Raw genomic sequence first — 17,673 nt, forward strand, 5'->3', positions numbered from 1 at the left:
ATTGGTAGTACGACAGGCTTTGCATCTAGTACAATAGTGGAATCCTGATCCATCCAAAAAAGTAGAGGGTTTCTTAGGGAGATCAGGCACGTTGGGGGCTATCTATATCACTATATCAGATTTTCAAGAATTTCTCTTGAGTCTGAACAATAACACCTATGGACCCAGGTTTACTGCTGAATCTAGTTGGGATACTATTAATTATTTAGACCTCACTTTAACCAAACAAGGGAACAGGTTGGTCTCCAAAACATTTTTCAAGGCTACTGACCGTAATGGATTTGTGCCAGTTAACAGCTGTCACCATCCACAATGGTTAGGAGCCGTCCCTAAGGGACAGTACATGCGCATCAGGAGAAATTGTGATGACATTACTGATTACCATATACAATCTGAGACTCTCACCAATAAGTTTCAGGAGAAAGGTTATCCCCTTAAAAATCTTATAAAAACCAAAAACAAAGTTTTGGCCATGAATAGGGACTCCCTTTTAGTCCCTAAGGAAAAAGTCCCCTTCTTGGGAGATATCTCGTTTATATCAGGTTTTCATCGCCAATATAAGGGAGTGGAAAAAATATTTCATAAATACTGGCCTATACTACGCAAGGACAGAGATTTACAGAACTTACTCCCCCCCCCAAACCTAAGTTTATCTATAGAAGAGCACCAGGACTTAGGAATATGATAGCCCCCAACGTGCCTGATCCCCCTAAGAAACCCTCTACTTTTTTGGATGGATCAGGATTCCACTATTGTACTAGATGCAAAGCCTGTCGTACTACAAATAGAGTAGGGAAAAAGATTTCTAAATTCCATTCTAAGGTTACCCGACAAGAATTCTCTATAAAACCTCTGATCACATGCAATTCCAGCTATGTTACATATGTGTTGGAGTGCCCTTGTTCAATCCAATATGTGGGCCGTACCACCCGTAAATTAAGGGTTCGTATCAACGAACATGTAGCTAATATTTTCAAAGGTTTTCTGAATCATAGCGTATCACGGCATTTTCGTATGGTCCACAATAGAGACCCCCATTTACTTACCTTTTACGGTATAGATAAGATTGCCTCCAATTGGAGAGGCACTGACCCTAAAAAGGCTGTTTCTCAGAATGAGACCCAGTGGCTGTACCGTTTACAAACGATGCAGCCTCAGGGCCTAAATATCGAACTGGATCTAAATTGCTTTTTGACTAATGATTAGATTTATGTTGGATATTCTCTCAGATTAATTTTGCCATCTATTTTCTCAGGTATTTTTTATTTTTATTTTTTGATTTATTTTTATCTTTTGCAACTGTTGGGCATTCAAGTTGTTCCCTATTATTAACCACTTGCCGACCGCCTAACGCACATATACTGCGGCAGAATGGCACGGGCAGGCAGAATCACGTACCTGTACGTGATCTGCCTCCCGCGGGCGGGGGGGTCCTATCGGACCCCCCCCCCGGTGCCAGCGGCGGTCGGCATTTGACTGGGAGCGTCGGGAGGCGAGGGGGAGACCATCCGATCGTGGCCCCCCCCTCGCGATCGCTCCCAGCCAATCGGAATCCTCCCCTGCCTGTAGTTTCACACAGGCAGAGGATGTGATGTCATCTCTCCTCGGCTTGGCAGTTTCCGTCCCAGCGCCGAGGAGAGAAGACATGTAAGTGCACAACACACACACACACACAGTAGAACATGCCAGGCATACTTTACACCCCCGATCCCCCCCCGATCGCCCCCCAATCACCCCCCCCCCCCCTGTCACAAACGGACAGCAATGAGTATTTTTTTTTTTTTCTGATTACTGCATGGTGTCAGTTTGTGACAGTTACAGTGTTAGGGCAGTTAGTATTACCCCCCTTTAGGTCTAGGATACCCCCCTAACCCCCCCTAATAAAGTTTTAACCCCTTGATCACCCCCTGTCACCAGTGTCACTAAGCGATAATTTTTCTGATCGCTGTATTAGTGTCGCTGGTGACGCTAGTTAGGGACCTAAATATTTAGGTTCGCCGTCAGCGTTTTATAGCGACAGGGACCCCCACATACTACCTAATAAATGTTTTAACCCCTTGATTGCCCCCTAGTTAACCCTTTCACCACTGATCACCGTATAACCGTTACGGGTGACGCTGGTTAGTTCGTTTATTTTTTATAGTGTCAGGGCACCCGCCGTTTATTACCGAATAAAGGTTTAGCCCCCTGATCGCCCGGCGGTGATATGCGTCGCCCCAGGCAGCGTCAGATTAGCGCCAGTACCGCTAACACCCACGCACGCAGCATACGCCTCCCTTAGTGGTATAGTATCTGTACGGATCAATATCTGATCCGATCAGATCAGATCTGTACTAGCATCCCCAGCAGTTTAGGGTTCCCAAAAACGCAGTGTTAGCGGGATCAGCCCAGATACCCGCTAGCAGCTGCGTTTTTCCCCTCTGCCCAGCCCAGCCCACCCAAGTGCAGTATCGATCGATCACTGTCACTTACAAAACACTAAACGCATAACTGCAGCGTTCACAGAGTCAGGCCTGATCCCTGCGATCGCTAACAGTTTTCTTGGGAGCGTTTTGGTGAACTGGCAAGCACCAGCCCCAGGCAGCGTCAGATTAGCGCCAGTACCGCTAACACCCACGCACGCACCGTACAGCTCCCTTAGTGGTATAGTATCTGAAAGGATCAATATCTGATCCGATCAGATCTATACTAGCGTCCCCAGCAGTTTAGGGTTCCCAAACACGCAGTGTTAGCGGGATCAGCCCAGATACCTGCTAGCACCTGCGTTTTGCCCCTCCGCCCGGCCCAGCCCAGCCCACCCAAGTGCAGTATCGATCGATCACTGTCACTTACAAAACACTAAACGCATAACTGCAGCGTTCGCAGAGTCAGGCCTGATCCCTGCGATCGCTAACAGTTTTTTTGGTAGCATTTTGGTGAACTGGCAAGCACCAGCCCCAGGCAGCGTCAGGTTAGCGCCAGTACCGCTAACACCCACGCACTCAACGTACGCCTCCCTTAGTGGTATAGTATCTGATCGGATCAATATCTGATCCGATCAGATCTATACTAGCGTCCCCAGCAGTTTAGGGTTCCCACAAACGCAGTGTTAGCGGGATCAGCCCAGATACCTGCTAGCACCTGCGTTTTGCCCCTCCGCCCGGCCCAGCCCAGCCCACCCCACCCAAGTGCAGTATCGATCACTGACACTTACAAAACACTTAACGCATAACTGCAGCGTTCGCAGAGTCAGGCCTGATCCCTGCGATCGCTAAGTTTTTTTTGTAGCGTTTTGGTGAACTGGCAAGCACCAGCGGCCTAGTACACCCCGGTCATAGTCAAACCAGCACTGCAGTAACACTTGGTGACGTGGCGAGTCCCATAAGTGCAGTTCAAGCTGGTGAGGTGGCAAGCACAAGTAGTGTCCCGCTGCCACCAAAAAGACAAACACAGGCCCGTCGTGCCCATAGTGCCCTTCCTGCTGCATTCGCCAATCCTAATTGGGAACCCACCGCTTCTGCAGCACCCGTACTTCCCCCATTCACATCCCCAACCAAATGCAGTCGGCTGCATGAGAGGCATTTTCTTTATGTCCTCCCGAGTACCCCTACCCAACGAACCCCCCCAAAAAAGATGTCGTGTCTGCAGCAAGCGCGGATATAGGCGTGACACCCGCTATTATTGTCCCTCCTGTCCTGACAATCCTGGTCTTTGCATTGGTGAATGTTTTGAACGCTACCATTCACTAGTTGAGTATTAGCGTAGGGTACAGCATTGCACAGACTAGGCACACTTTCACAGGGTCTCCCAAGATGCCATCGCATTTTGAGAGACCCGAACCTGGAACCGGTTACAGTTATAAAAGTTAGTTACAAAAAAAAGTGTAAAAAAAAAAAAAAAAAAAACACATACAAAAATATAAAATAAAAAAAAAAATAGTTGTCGTTTTATTGTTCTCTCTCTCTCTATTGTTCTGCTCTTTTTTACTGTATTCTATTCTGCAATGTTTTATTGTTATTATGTTTTATCATGTTTGCTTTTCAGATATGCAATTTTTTATACCTTACCGTTTACTGTGCTTTATTGTTAACCATTTTTTTGTCTTCAGGTACGCCATTCACGACTTTGAGTGGTTATACCAGAATGATGCCTGCAGGTTTAGGTATCATCTTGGTATCATTCTTTTCAGCCAGCGATCGGCTTTCATGTAAAAGCAATCCTAGCAGCTAATTAGCCTCTAGACTGCTTTTACAAGCAGTGGGAGGGAATGCCCCCCCCCACAACGTCTTCCGTGTTTTTCTCTGGCTCTCCTGTCTCGACAGGGAACCTGAGAATGCAGCCGGTGATTCAGCCAGCTGACCATAGAGCTGATCAGAGACCAGAGTGGCTCCAAACATCTCTATGGCCTAAGAAACCGGAAGCTACGAGCATTTTATGACTTAGATTTCGCCGGATGTAAACAGCGCCATTGGGAAATTGGGGAAGCATTTTATCACACCGATCTTGGTGTGGTCAGATGCTTTGAGGGCAGAGGAGAAATCTAGGGTCTAATAGACCCCAATTTTTTCAAAAAAGAGTACCTGTCACTACCTATTGCTATGATAGGGGATATTTACATTCCCTGAGATAACAATAAAAATGATTTAAAAAAAAAAAAATGAAAGGAACAGTTTAAAAATAAGATAAAAAAATAATAATAATAAAGAAAAAAAAAAAAAAAAAAAAAAAAAAAAAAGCACCCCTGTCCCCCCTGCTCTCGCGCTAAGGCGAACGCAAGCGTCGGTCTGGCGTCAAATGTAAACAGCAATTGCACCATGCATGTGAGGTATCACCGCGAACGTCAGATCGAGGGCAGTAATTTTAGCAGTAGACCTCCTCTGTAAATCTAAAGTGGTAACCTGAAAAAGGCTTTTAAAGGCTTTTAAAAATGTATTTAGTTTGTCGCCACTGCACGTTTGTGCGCAATTTTAAAGCATGTCATGTTTGGTATCCATGTACTCGGCCTAAGATCATCTTTTTTATTTCATCAAACATTTGGGCAATATAGTGTGTTTTAGTGCATTAAAATTTAAAAAAGTGTGTTTTTTTCCCCAAAAAATGCGTTTGAAAAATCGCTGCGCAAATACTGTGTGAAAAAAAAAAATGAAACACCCACCATTTTAATCTGTAGGGCATTTGCTTTAAAAAAATATATAATGTTTGGGGGTTCAAAGTAATTTTCTTGCAAAAAAAAATTATTTTTTTATGTAATCAAAAAGTGTCAGAAAGGGCTTTGTCTTCAAGTGGTTAGAAGAGTGGGCGATGTGTGACATAAGCTTCTAGATGTTGTGCATAAAATGCCAGGACAGTTCAAAACCCCCCCAAATGACCCCATTTTGGAAAGTAGACACCCCAAGCTATTTGCTGAGAGGCATGTCGAGTCCATGGAATATTTTATATTGTGACACAAGTTGCGGGAAAGAGACAATTTTTTATTTTTTTTTGCGCAAAGTTGTCACTAAATGATATATTGCTCAAACATGCCATGGGAATATGTGAAATTACACCCCAAAATACATTCTGTTGCTTCTCCTGAGTACGGGGCTACCACATGTGTGAGACTTTTTGGGAGCCTAGCCGCGTACGGGACCCCGAAAACCAAGCACCGCCTTCAGGCTTTCTAAGGCCGTAAATTTTTGATTTCACTCTTCACTGCCTATCACAGTTTCGGAGGCCATGGAATGCCCAGGTGGCAAAAAACCCCCCCAAATGACCCCATTTTGGAAAGTAGACACCCCAAGCTATTTGATGAGAGGTATAGTGAGTATTTTGCAGACCTCACTTTTTGTCACAAAGTTTTGAAAATTGAAAAAAGAAAAAAAAAATTTTTTTTTTCTCGTCTTTCTTTATTTTCAAAAACAAATGAGAGCTGCAAAATACTCACCATGCCTCTCAGCAAATAGCTTGGGGTGTCTACTTTCCAAAATGGGGTCATTTGGGGGGGGTTTGTGCTACCTGGGCATTCCATGGCCTCCGAAACTGTGATAGGTAGTGAGGAGTAAAATCAAAAATGTACGCCCTTAGAAATCCTGAAGGCAGTGATTGGTTTTCGGGGCCCCGTACGCGGCTAGGCTCCCAAAAAGTCCCACACATGTGGTATCCCCGTACTCAGGAGAAGCAGCTAAATGTATTTTGGGGTGCAATTCCACATATGCCCATGGTCTGTGTGAGCAATATATAATTTAGTGACAACTTTGTGCAAAAAAAAAAAAAAAAAAATTGTCACTTTCCCGCAACTTGTGTCAAAATATAAAACATTCCATGGACTCAACATGCCTCAAAGCAAATAGCTTGGGGTGTCTACTTTCCAAAATGGGGTCATTTGGGGGGTTTTATGCCATCTGGGAATTTTATGGCCTTCAAAACTGTGATAGGTAGTGAGGAGTAAAATCAAAAATGTACGCCCTTAGAAATCCTGAAGGCAGTGATTGGTTTTCGGGGCCCCGTACGCGGCTAGGCTCCCAAAAAGTCCCACACATGTGGTATCCCCGTACTCAGGAGAAGCAGCTAAATGTATTTTGGGGTGCAATTCCACATATGCCCATGGTCTGTGTGAGCAATATATCATTTAGTGACAACTTTGTGCAAAAAAAAAAAAAAAAAAATTGTCACTTTCCCGCAACTTGTGTCAAAATATAAAACATTCCATGGACTCAACATGCCTCAAAGCAAATAGCTTGGGGTGTCTACTTTCCAAAATGGGGTCATTTGGGGGGGTTTTATGCCATCTGGGAATTTTATGGCCTTCAAAACTGTGATAGGTAGTGAGGAGTAAAATCAAAAATGTACGCCCTTAGAAATCCTGAAGGCAGTGATTGGTTTTCGGGGCTCCGTACGCGGCTAGGCTCCCAAAAAGTCCCACACATGTGGTATCCCCATACTCAGGAGAAGCAGCTAAATGTATTTTGGGGTGCAATTCCACATATGCCCATGGCCTTTGTGAGCAATATATCATTTAGTGACAACTTTTTGTAATTTTTTTTTTTTTTTTTTGTCATTATTCAATCACTTGGGACAAAAAAAATGAATATTCAATGGGCTCAACATGCCTCTCAGCAAATTCCTTGGGGTGTCTACTTTCCAAAATGGGGTCATTTGTGGGGGTTTTGTACTGCCCTGCCATTTTAGCACCTCAAGAAACGACATAGGCAGTCATAAATTAAAGGCTGTGTAAATTCCAGAAAATGTACCCTAGTTTGTAGGCGCTATAACTTTTGCGCAAACCAATAAATATACACTTATTGACATTTTTTCTACCAAAGACATGTGGCCGAATACATTTTGGCCTAAATGTATGACTAAAATTGAGTTTATTGGATTTTTTTTAGAACAAAAAGTAGAAAATATCATTTTTTTTCAAAATTTTCGGTCTTTTTCCGTGTATAGCGCAAAAAATAAAAACAGCAGAGGTGATCAAATACCATCAAAAGAAAGCTCTATTTGTGGGAAGAAAAGGACGCAAATTTCGTTTGGGTACAGCATTGCATGACCGCGCAATTAGCAGTTAAAGCGACGCAGTGCCGAATTGTAAAAAGTGCTCTGGTCAGGAAGGGGGTAAAACCTTCCGGGGCTGAAGTGGTTAATCAAAATTAAGGATTTGTAACCATTTTAGTGAATATATAAATATTTTCATTTTTCATTTTCTCTTTTTTATTCTTAATATATATATATATATATATATATATATATATATATATATATATATATATATATATATATATATATATATATATATATATATATATATATATATATATTTTAATTTATATATTTTTATTTTCAATTTTTTCACATTTCTCTTAGCCAGTTGCTTGGAGAATGTGCCATCCTTAATCCCAGTTTAATTTTGAAATATATTTCCTACCAGTATCTAAGATTATTTATATTGTTAAACTTTCTGCGGAAGGTTAATCTACCTCTGTTATTATAACGGTTATTGGAGATGGTTGTACGGTGTTCTGTGAACGGCACTGAGGCTGTGAAGCATTCAACCCCTCCTTCTTATGCAAATTTCAATTACTATTTAAACTATCCCCTTAGTGACCAAGTACGCTTCCTGAAGACATGTTTAACGAAACGTACGTCGAGGCGGTACTTGGTCACGCAATTACATCACTTCCGGCTTCCGTGGTTCGTCTGTCTGTCGAGGGTGGAACGCACGCCGCTGCCGCGATCATCTGGGAACTTCTCCCACAGAGCGGATTCCCCTTATTCAAAGATACGCTTTCCAGCCTCAGTGCCGGGCGATGGCACTTTATATGTGAGTAGCCATTTGGCTATGTTTTGTTTTTACTTTATTTTTAATAAATGGTGTTACACTATGTTTGGTTCCTCTCCATCTATTTTATATCCCATGCGTGAGACCCTGTGATGTGAGGATAAGAGTCCGGTATATTTTTCTCCATTGCAGCAAGCATCATCTTGCTAAAGCCTATTTGACCTTTTTTTAATTAAATTGGTCAACTGCATCTGGTAAGCAGACATCCATTTCCATGAGCACATTGGTGTTTTTTCAGTGATGGTGAAGGGATTTTGCTGCTCACGTCTTGTTATCAAGATTCACATCAGGATTCTACACAATAATTTTCTTTGATGGACTTTGATATTAACTTACATTTGATATACATATCATCTATTTGACACTATATGTCACGGTTGCACAATCATTATTGTTCACATTTTTTTGCTTTCAGGTTTATGAATTTTGTTCATCTAATTTGTATTAATATAGGCAGGCTGGTTTTATTCATCATTTTTCATTATTTGTATGTATTTTTAACTCACATCCAACGGGATTTGGTTCTGTGTGTTTCATTTTCTTTGTTAACTATTTAGCGCTCCCCTACCCCCCCCCCCCCCTTTTTTTTCTGGCATCTGTTGTTACCACCGTCCAAGTAACCGGCAGAAAGGATTTCCCCTTCTGCAGGTTTTCAGGTATGAGCCACCAATTGAGGCTCCGACGCACCGCATGAGACATTTGCATCGGAAAGTCCAATGCCTGAACCTTCTTGTTCCAGGCCGACAGAATACTGTGTTGCAGCAGTCTTGAATGAAACTGAGCATAAGGAACTGCTTCGAAAGATACCATCTTTCCTAGCAGCCTCATGCAGAGGCAGACAGAAGGACCCTTCTTGGTCCTGACTGTCAGAATCAGCTCCCTTAAAGCAGTGATCATTGCCTGAGGTAGAAATACTTTCTCCTGGCTTGTATCTATGATCAGACCTAAATACTCCAGTCTTCTTACTGGTTTTAGGAAAGATTTTTCTAGGTTGAGGATCCAACCTAGGTGTTCCAGATACTTGACTGTAGTTCTCAAGTGCCCGTTCAAGGAGGCTACCGACCGGTCTATCAGTAGCAGGTCGTCTAGGTATGCTATGACAGCTATCCCCTGAGCCCTTAATCTGGCCAGAGGAGGGGCCAAGACCTTTGTGAACACTCGAGGTGCAGTGGATATCCCAAAAGGCAGAGCCACAAACTGGAAATGGCGCCCTCCTATCTCAAAGCGCAGAAATTTCTGATGAGCAGGAAAAATCACATGCAGATATGCATCTGATGTCTATCGATGCCAGAAACTCTTCTCCCTGCAGGGTGGAGACTACTGACCGAACTGATTCCATGCGGAAGGACTAAATCCTTAGGAATCGGTTCAGATCCCTTAAATCCAGAATGGGTCTGACAACCCCATTTGGTTTTTGGACCGTAAAAAGGTTGGAATAGAAGCCCAATCCTTGATCCTTTGAGGGAACCATCATAATGACCTCCTGCGACAAAAGTCGCTCTAACGCCAGAAGGAGCGACTGCTTCTTCTCTGGGGACACTTGATCTGAGGAACCGAGGAGAGGGAAATTCTTGAAACTCCAGCTTGTACCCTAAGGTTACTGTGGAGTTTACCCATCTGTCCTGGAAGTCCTCCTGCCAGAGCTCTGAGAACTGTCGCAGTCTTCCCCCCCACTCGAGCGAGCGGGGGCGCCCCTTCATGAAGAGGTCTTAGTGTTTTGCCTAGTAGGCTTCTTCCCCCAGGACTTTTTTTGTCCCTGGGGTTGACTCTTGTTTCTGGACCGAGGCCGAAGCCCCTGGCGCTGGGGAAAGAGTCAGTTTAAAAGAGGGACGCTTACTCTTCTTCTTAACAGGTAAGAGAGTACTTTTCCCAGAAGAGATTCTCTTGATATAGTCATCCAAGTCTTCTCCAAACAACCTTGCACCACGAAATGGAAACCCAGCCAGCAGCTTCTTACGTGGTGCTTCAGCTGACCAATTTTTCAGCCATAGGATTCTACGTATATGCACCAACCCCAGTGAAAGACGAGAGGTTTGCACGATAGAATCTCTGATGGCGTCAACAACATAACATAACATAAGGCCGCAGGAAGGTTAGCCAACCCCTGGGCCTGCTGTTCAGGTAATACTTTGATAACCTGCTTAACATGGTCTCTTAGGAATTGACAGACTTCAATCGCTGCAACTGCAGGTTGAGCCACTGAACCTGCCAAGGAGAAAACATCCTTCAATAGGGATTCCATCTTTTTACCTACAGGATCCCTGAGCATCTGAGCATTGTCTACAGGACAAGTCAGACTATTATTAACGGAGGAAATAGCCGCATCAATGGCCGGTATTCCCCACATTTTTATAAACTTTTCTTCCATCGGATAAAGTGTTGAAAACTTTTTCGGTGGAAAAAAACGTTTATCTAGGTGATCCCACTCAGAATAAATGAGCTTTTCAAGTAAATTATGAACAGGAAAAGCCTGTGATATTTGAGGAGGTTTCAGTGACCCTAAAGAAGAAGAGGGTTCTTTAGTTGATTCAGATATGGGCAACTTAAATGTGGAGCGGACCAATCCAGTAAGGATCTGCACTAAGACTTTCTCCTCTTGGGAAGTCGCAGAGGGCCCTTCTCCACCTGATTCCTCCGAAGAGGAATCATCCGTCCCATCCTGATCCTCTGAAAGGGATTCCTCTCCTTTATCCTAGAGCTCCTCTTCCTGAGGGTCTTGGGAAACAGAGGCAGGCCTAGTGCGTTTTCTTCCACTGAGTGAAGATGTAATCACGGCCATTAATCTTTCCTCTAAACCATTAATAGCTGAGAAAAAACCTCCTGTGTAATGTATACAGGGGCTGAAGTGCCGGAGGCAGGTATAGCCCCTGACCCCAATGGCTCCCTCTGGCTAGCCATCCCTGGCCCCTCAGGGGGGGAGGATGCTGCAGAAAGGGGGTCCTCAGAAACTGAACTATATCCCCTAGAGTCTCTGGTTCTTGGGGTGTTTGAACCTCTTCTACCCATAGTGCAAAGCAACAAGGTGGAGGTATCACAAAATGAACACTGCCTGCTGAGCGATGTAGTCCGGCTAAAAGCCTTGCTACCCAATGCCCAGTCTGGTGTTTCCAAGTAAATGCTGCCTAGGAGAATGCCTGTGTCCCACCTTACATGCGACCGTCAGCTCTGTGTCCCTCCGAAGGCTGTGTGCACCTGTACAAAGTGCTTTTAATAGCCTGCAGCTGGCCTGTGTGGGCGTCTGAGCATGCTGTGCTGACGCCCCCCCTCTAACGCCCCCCCTCGTATTTCGAAAAAACGAGCGCTTCCCGCGCTGGCCGACCCTCCGGACACAATATGGAGGAAAGGCTGGGGGAGGGGGAGGAAGGAGAGAGGCCGGTAGTGATGGGCCTGCACGATGGCGGCAATGGGGGCGGCGGTGATAGAGCGGTGTACAACCGCCTCATAGATACCTGCGGCCTCCCCCTAGCCTGGGGGAACATTCCTGAGGAGAAATCCCCCCATCCCATCCTACCTGGAGCTGGCCGGAGGAGCGTGTGCAGCGTGGAAACACAGAGACAGACATCGGCATGAGAAGGTATGTGCTCTTGGCAGCCCCTGGTGGTCACAATAGGCATAGCATGCATTTACCTTAAAGGAGAAATCCAACTAGAATTAAAAAATTCTGTGGAATCTCCTCTTACCTTATCCAGCCGCAGGGTTCTGTTATACAGACCCAATCTTCACCTCTCACGGTGGGCTCCTGTAAAGCACCCGGGTAGAAATTAGGCTAGAAAAAACATTTTCTAATATGCGGGGTCCAGCTCTCTAAAAAGAGAAGCGTTGCAGGTAAAACCTCGTTTCTTCGGACACGAGGCCCGGGTATCTTCCAATTCAGCCTAGAAAGACACTTTGGAATGGATCCGGTTCGCCTGGCCTGACCCAGTATAGGATATAGGATAATCCCTTTGGAGCTCAGCACAGGATATCTTTATACGTCCATCACCTAAGACACTGGTGTAAAAACTGAGGTATCCCTGCAGAGGGAGAGATTATATAGGGGGTTGAACTTTCTGATAGGGTGTGCCAGTGTCCAATCACCAGTGATACCTATATAACCCATCAGTAATTACTGAGGCTCTGTGTCCCGTGATGTTCGAGAAAGAAATACATTTATTTGATGACAGTACATTTTATCTGGCCATGTACGAGTTTCAATGCAAAAGGACTATTAATGGTGTAGGTCTATAAATGACATCTCCTCTTTGCCCAATTTGTGGCCAGGTTACAAAAGAGTAAATACTCACCTGGTTCCACACATTGCTATCTTACCGTTGATAAGTATCATTTGGCAGCATTTCAATCAGCTATGGACGGACCTACAGTATGAAACAGGCAAGTATTGACTCTGCTCAGCATAGCAATCCTGTCTCTGGCCAGTTGTCACCACCAACAGGTTAGTTAATGTGGCCCAAAACAATGAAAATAGTACCGCTCAAATGCCCCTCCAAACCTGTGTCAGTAGGATTGGCAGGTGAAAAGATTGGTGCAAGACAGACAGAATCGGTTTGTCAGGCTCTAGTAGAGTTCAACTACATGGTGGCTATCTGCACAGAGGCACCAACTCCCTTTTGCATAGATGTGAATGAGATGGGTAAAAGATTATTATTATACAGGTTTTATATAGCGCCAACAGTTTGTGCAGCACTTTACAACATGAGGGCAGACATTAGTTACATTACAATTTGGTACAAGAGGAATCAGAGGGCCCTGCTCGTTAGAGCTTACAATCTAAAAAACAAGGGTCAATTGATACAAAAGGTAATAGCTGTGGGGGGGGGGGGGGGGGTGAGCTGATGGAGGAAGTAAAACAGTGTTAGTTATAAGCAGGATAGGCTTCTTTGAAGAGAAGGGTTTTCAGGGATCGCCTAAAGATGGATAGATTAGGGGACAGTGGGACAGATTGGGGTAGGGAGTTCCAAAGGATGCGAGAAGCTCTGGGAGAAACCCTGGAGGTGAGCATGGGAGGAGGTGACAAGGGAGCTAGAGAGTAGGAGGTCTTGGAATGACCAAAGAGAGCGGCTTGGTTGGTATTTTGGGACTAGGCTAGTGATGTAGCTGGGGGCAGAGTTATGGATGGGTTTGTAAATTATTGTTAGTACTTCGAATTTTATTCGTTGGGTGAGTGGAAGCCAGTGGAGGGATTGGCAGAGAGTGGTGGAGGACACTGAATGGTTGGTAAGGTGGATGAATCTAAAAGATGGCTTCAGCTCCTGTTCTTCACCTATAGAGAAGAAGTCCTCAGTCGTGTTTTGTCCTTTTCGAGGTTTAACCGTTCAGCCCCGGGAAGAATTTACCCCTCTCCTGACCAGAGCACTTTTTACAATTTGGCACGGTGTCGCTTTAACTGACAATTGCGTTGTCATGCAATACTGTACCCAAACAAAATTTGCGTCTTTTTTCCCCACAAATAGAGCTTTTTGGTGGTATTTCATCACCTCTGCAGATTTTATTTTTTGCGCTATAAACAAAAAAAAAAAAAGCGACAATTTTGAAAGAAAAAAAAAAACAAAAACAATATTTTATACTTTTTACCGTAATAAATATCCCCAAAAATGGTTTTTAAAAAACAAATTTCTTCATCAGTTTAGGCCAATATAAAAAAAATAAATAAATAAATAAAATCGCAATAAGTGTATATTGATTGGTGTGCGCAAAAGTTATGGCGTCTACAAACTATGGGAAAGATTTATGCCATTTATATTATTTTTTTTTTTCTTTACTGGTAATGGCTGTGATCTGTGATTTTTAGCAGCACTGCGACATTGCGGCAGACAGATCAGACACATTTTAGGGACCATTGAGATTTACACAGCAATCAGAGCTATAAAAATGCACTGATTACTGTGTAAATGTCACTGGTAGGGAAGGGGTTAACACTAGGGGGCGATCAAGGGGTTAACCGTGTTCCCAGAACAGGGATTTGTGTGTTTACCCATATCCCTATGCTGGCGTTCTTGCCCGCAATCGCGGGTAGCCGGCAGCAATCGCGCCCGCCTAACCCGCGCATCGGTTCCCCCGCTGTTCAGTGCGCGCCCCCCCGGCAGCTCTTAAAGGTAACAACGTACCCACACGGGGTTTCGCCCAGCTGCGCCATTCTGCCGACATATATCCGCGCGAGCTGGTCGACAAGTGGTTAATCATAGAGGCAATCTATGATTAAGCTGCAAAAAGGGCGAAACGCATCTAATAATTTTCTACAGGTGGAGAACAGGAGCTGAAGTAATCTATTCACATTTATGCAACAGAGAGTCGGTGTCTGTGTGCAGGCGGCCACTATTGACGATTGTTACTGTGATGTGGCCCTTTAGATTTCAAGTGTAACTTACCATTTAATTTGGCCACAATTTACAATCTGTACAACCTCTTTTGAATTTATCAATATACAATAAAGTGCAAAGGAAATATATGTACATCTGAAGGAAACTGTAGAAGACTGAGGGTAAGATTTTGCTAGTTTTAAAGTTAAAGAATTTGGGCAATAGTCATTTTCTTCCCACAAATCCTATCACTTTCTGGGAAACTATAATGATTTTTGGTCAATTTTACATTTATTTGTTTATAGTATTAGAAACTGGGCAGCACTAGGAACTGTCCCACGCACATATGCTGACGGGGAACATGCCAACAGGGGAAAAGCGCAGAGTGTGCAGAGTTACGGGACTTTTCAGTGTATTGCTGCTCCTTTATTGCCATTTAAGACTGCAGGCAGGGAAGTGGCATGCTAATTCTGCCTTTGCTGTTTGCCCAGAATTCAGTTTTACAGTTTTCACTCTGTGATATGTTTACCTCCTCTGATTTTTTCTTTATTTGATCTTCAAAATCTTCTCTGTTGCCTTCCAGCTGTTGTAAATAAAGGCTCAGCTCTTCTTTACATATAGCCAGGGCTGATTCAAGCTGTTTCACCTATGAGTTAAAAACAGCCAAACACTAATTCTCCTTAAAAGTACAGAAACAAAGGGGGGTTTAAAAATAAAAACTAAAACCAGGAAGGAATATGGATTATGACACTACGCTCAGTAGCTCACCTTTATTGTTTCCTCCTCTACTTGGTTCTCAAGCACTTTATTCGCATCTGCTGTGTCTTTTCTTTGATGATCCAGTTCCTTTGTACGAAGAACATTTTTATTAGGAGGAATAACAGACAAAGAGAATAAGAACCTGAAATGAACTGCTAAACGGAGGTGTGGTTTAGTTTCAAGGGCAGAGCTTAGTTCCAAGTCAAAGCAGGATGATTTCCCAATGAAATTCCTGCTATCATAGGGATAACCTTGTCAACAGATGAATGTTTTACCCATTGGTCAACTTTTTCCCCACTATATACAAGCTGGCCACTGCTGGCAACTAGTTAGGGTTCCCATATACTACTTCAGTCAGTACCAAATCATACTAAAATGCAGAATAAAAATGATCCATTCTGGACAGATTATAACTAATAACTCTGAAAATGTAAATGTTAAAAACCATTCAATCCACCTAAATGATCCTTTAATGATCATAAAGCTAAAATTAAACTGTCACTAAACCCACATCATAAAAAAAAACAAAAAAAAAAAAAAACTATCAATAAGTACTGTAATACATGCTGTTCATACTCAGTCACTATCAGATTTGTTTTCTGTATTCTGCAAAAAAAAAAATGGTTGATTCTTGCTGCTCTCTAGCTCCCCCTCTGTTCATGTCTCCAATTCAGCTAGGCATTTTGCAGAGGAGTGTTGGCAGCTCTGCACATGCTCAGATTGCAGTGATAGTAAATGCGGAGCATTTCCTCACGATCACATTGGAGCAGCCCATGTGACTATAGAGTCACACATGTGGACGTATACACAGTGGTAAATGAGTCTACTCCCTCCCTCCTCCTTCATGTCCACTAGCCAACTAAACACAGTGGGGGTGGGATATTACATGTAGATAGAATAAGAGGTGAAGCCTCCATCAAAGACACAGGCTGGAGGAGCGTGACACAGCCTGTGACTGGCAGAAATCAGCCCACACCATGCTATTGCCAAAAAATAATAAAGATTTGGTTTCAAATATATATTTGTATGACAATTTAAAACAGTTTATATAGTTACATAGTTACATAATTAGTAAGGTTGAATAAAGACACCAGTCCATCCAGTTCAACCTGAGTTAGCACCCACAATTGTCCCCATCCCCGCACACTGCGTCCCATCAAGATGCCCATCCACTATATTATTATTTTTTTTATATATTTAAAGTACCCATGTAGCGCCATCAATCTACGCAACGCTCCACACACACCCACACCTGTCCCCACCCCCAAGGGGTCCACAATTCAAGGTCCCCAATTCACACCCATACACCAGGGCCAGGGCCAATTTTGGACAGAATCCAATTAACCTAACAGCATGTCTTTGGAGTGTGGGAGGAAACCGGAGTACCCGGAGGAAACCCACGCAGGCACAGGGAGAACATGCAAACTCCAGGCAGGTAGTGTCGTGGTTGGGATTCGAACCAGCGACCCTTTTTACTGCTAGGCGAGAGTGCTATTCACTACACCACTGTGCTGCCCATTAATTATTTATTTTTACTCTGTATTCCAAAAAAGGCTGTGTTTTTATGTTGAACACGTGACCAGCAGCAGAGGATTATACACTCCATCTGCTTATGTTTCCCTGCAGATAGGCTGGGAAAGATCTGGGTGATGTGACAGCTGTATATCAATTGGGAAAAAAGATACTCAGATTTTTCTTTTTTTATTTAAATAATTACAGTGCCATCATCTATATACAGAAATAGAAGGGACAATGTAAATTAAACAGTGTGTGTTTAATATCACTTTAAGAAGTTTTAGCTGGAACTCAAGCCTCCTACCAGTTATCTTGTGCTGTGTGCCTTCCCTATCTCAGAACTACATTACTCTACATGTAATATGTCTGACAGAATATAGATTAATCTGGGGCATATAGTTAATTTCTGACTAGTCTGGTCACGGATTTAACACAACAGGCTGACCAGTTGTACCCATAAAGGCAAATTCAATTCCAGCTATGTAGGCAAAACTCCCCATGCATACAATTCTTGCTAAATTTCAATCACTTCAAATTGTGTCACATGTATTTTAGGTCAAGATAGGGTAAAAATAACATAATATAATACAATACCTTTCTGGTTTCCACTAGTAGGCTTTCTAGAGATATTATCTGCTGCTGCTTTGCTACAGTGTCTTCTTGTAAGACTTTATTAGTACAGTTTTGTTCTGCTATTTGAAGATTCTTCATCTCCTGCTGACACTGGAGCTGCACATAATAAGCACACCAAATAAATAATAGATCAGGCCTATATAAAACTGTGGGCATTATTAAACCTATTGCTAT

The 17,673-nt window shown here is 43.3% G+C and overlaps 1 protein-coding gene across 4 annotated transcripts in view; it reads right to left on the reverse strand.

Moving 5' to 3' along the window:
* The window catches only part of CCDC18 (coiled-coil domain containing 18), a 207,509-nt gene that overhangs the window by 71,057 nt on the left and 118,779 nt on the right, over window positions 1–17,673 (reverse strand). For all 4 annotated transcript variants that reach the window (XM_073593126.1, XM_073593128.1, XM_073593127.1 and 1 more), the window contains exons 15-17: window positions 17,461–17,595; window positions 15,361–15,438; window positions 15,122–15,238 (exon numbers count right to left, since the gene is read on the reverse strand). In XM_073593126.1, the coding sequence (XP_073449227.1) occupies window positions 15,122–15,238; window positions 15,361–15,438; window positions 17,461–17,595 (330 nt within the window). The remainder of the gene's footprint in view (window positions 1–15,121; window positions 15,239–15,360; window positions 15,439–17,460; window positions 17,596–17,673) is intronic.

This window comes from Aquarana catesbeiana, linkage group LG07 (assembly GCF_042186555.1).
Source record: "Aquarana catesbeiana isolate 2022-GZ linkage group LG07, ASM4218655v1, whole genome shotgun sequence".
Taxonomy (NCBI): domain Eukaryota; kingdom Metazoa; phylum Chordata; class Amphibia; order Anura; family Ranidae; genus Aquarana; species Aquarana catesbeiana.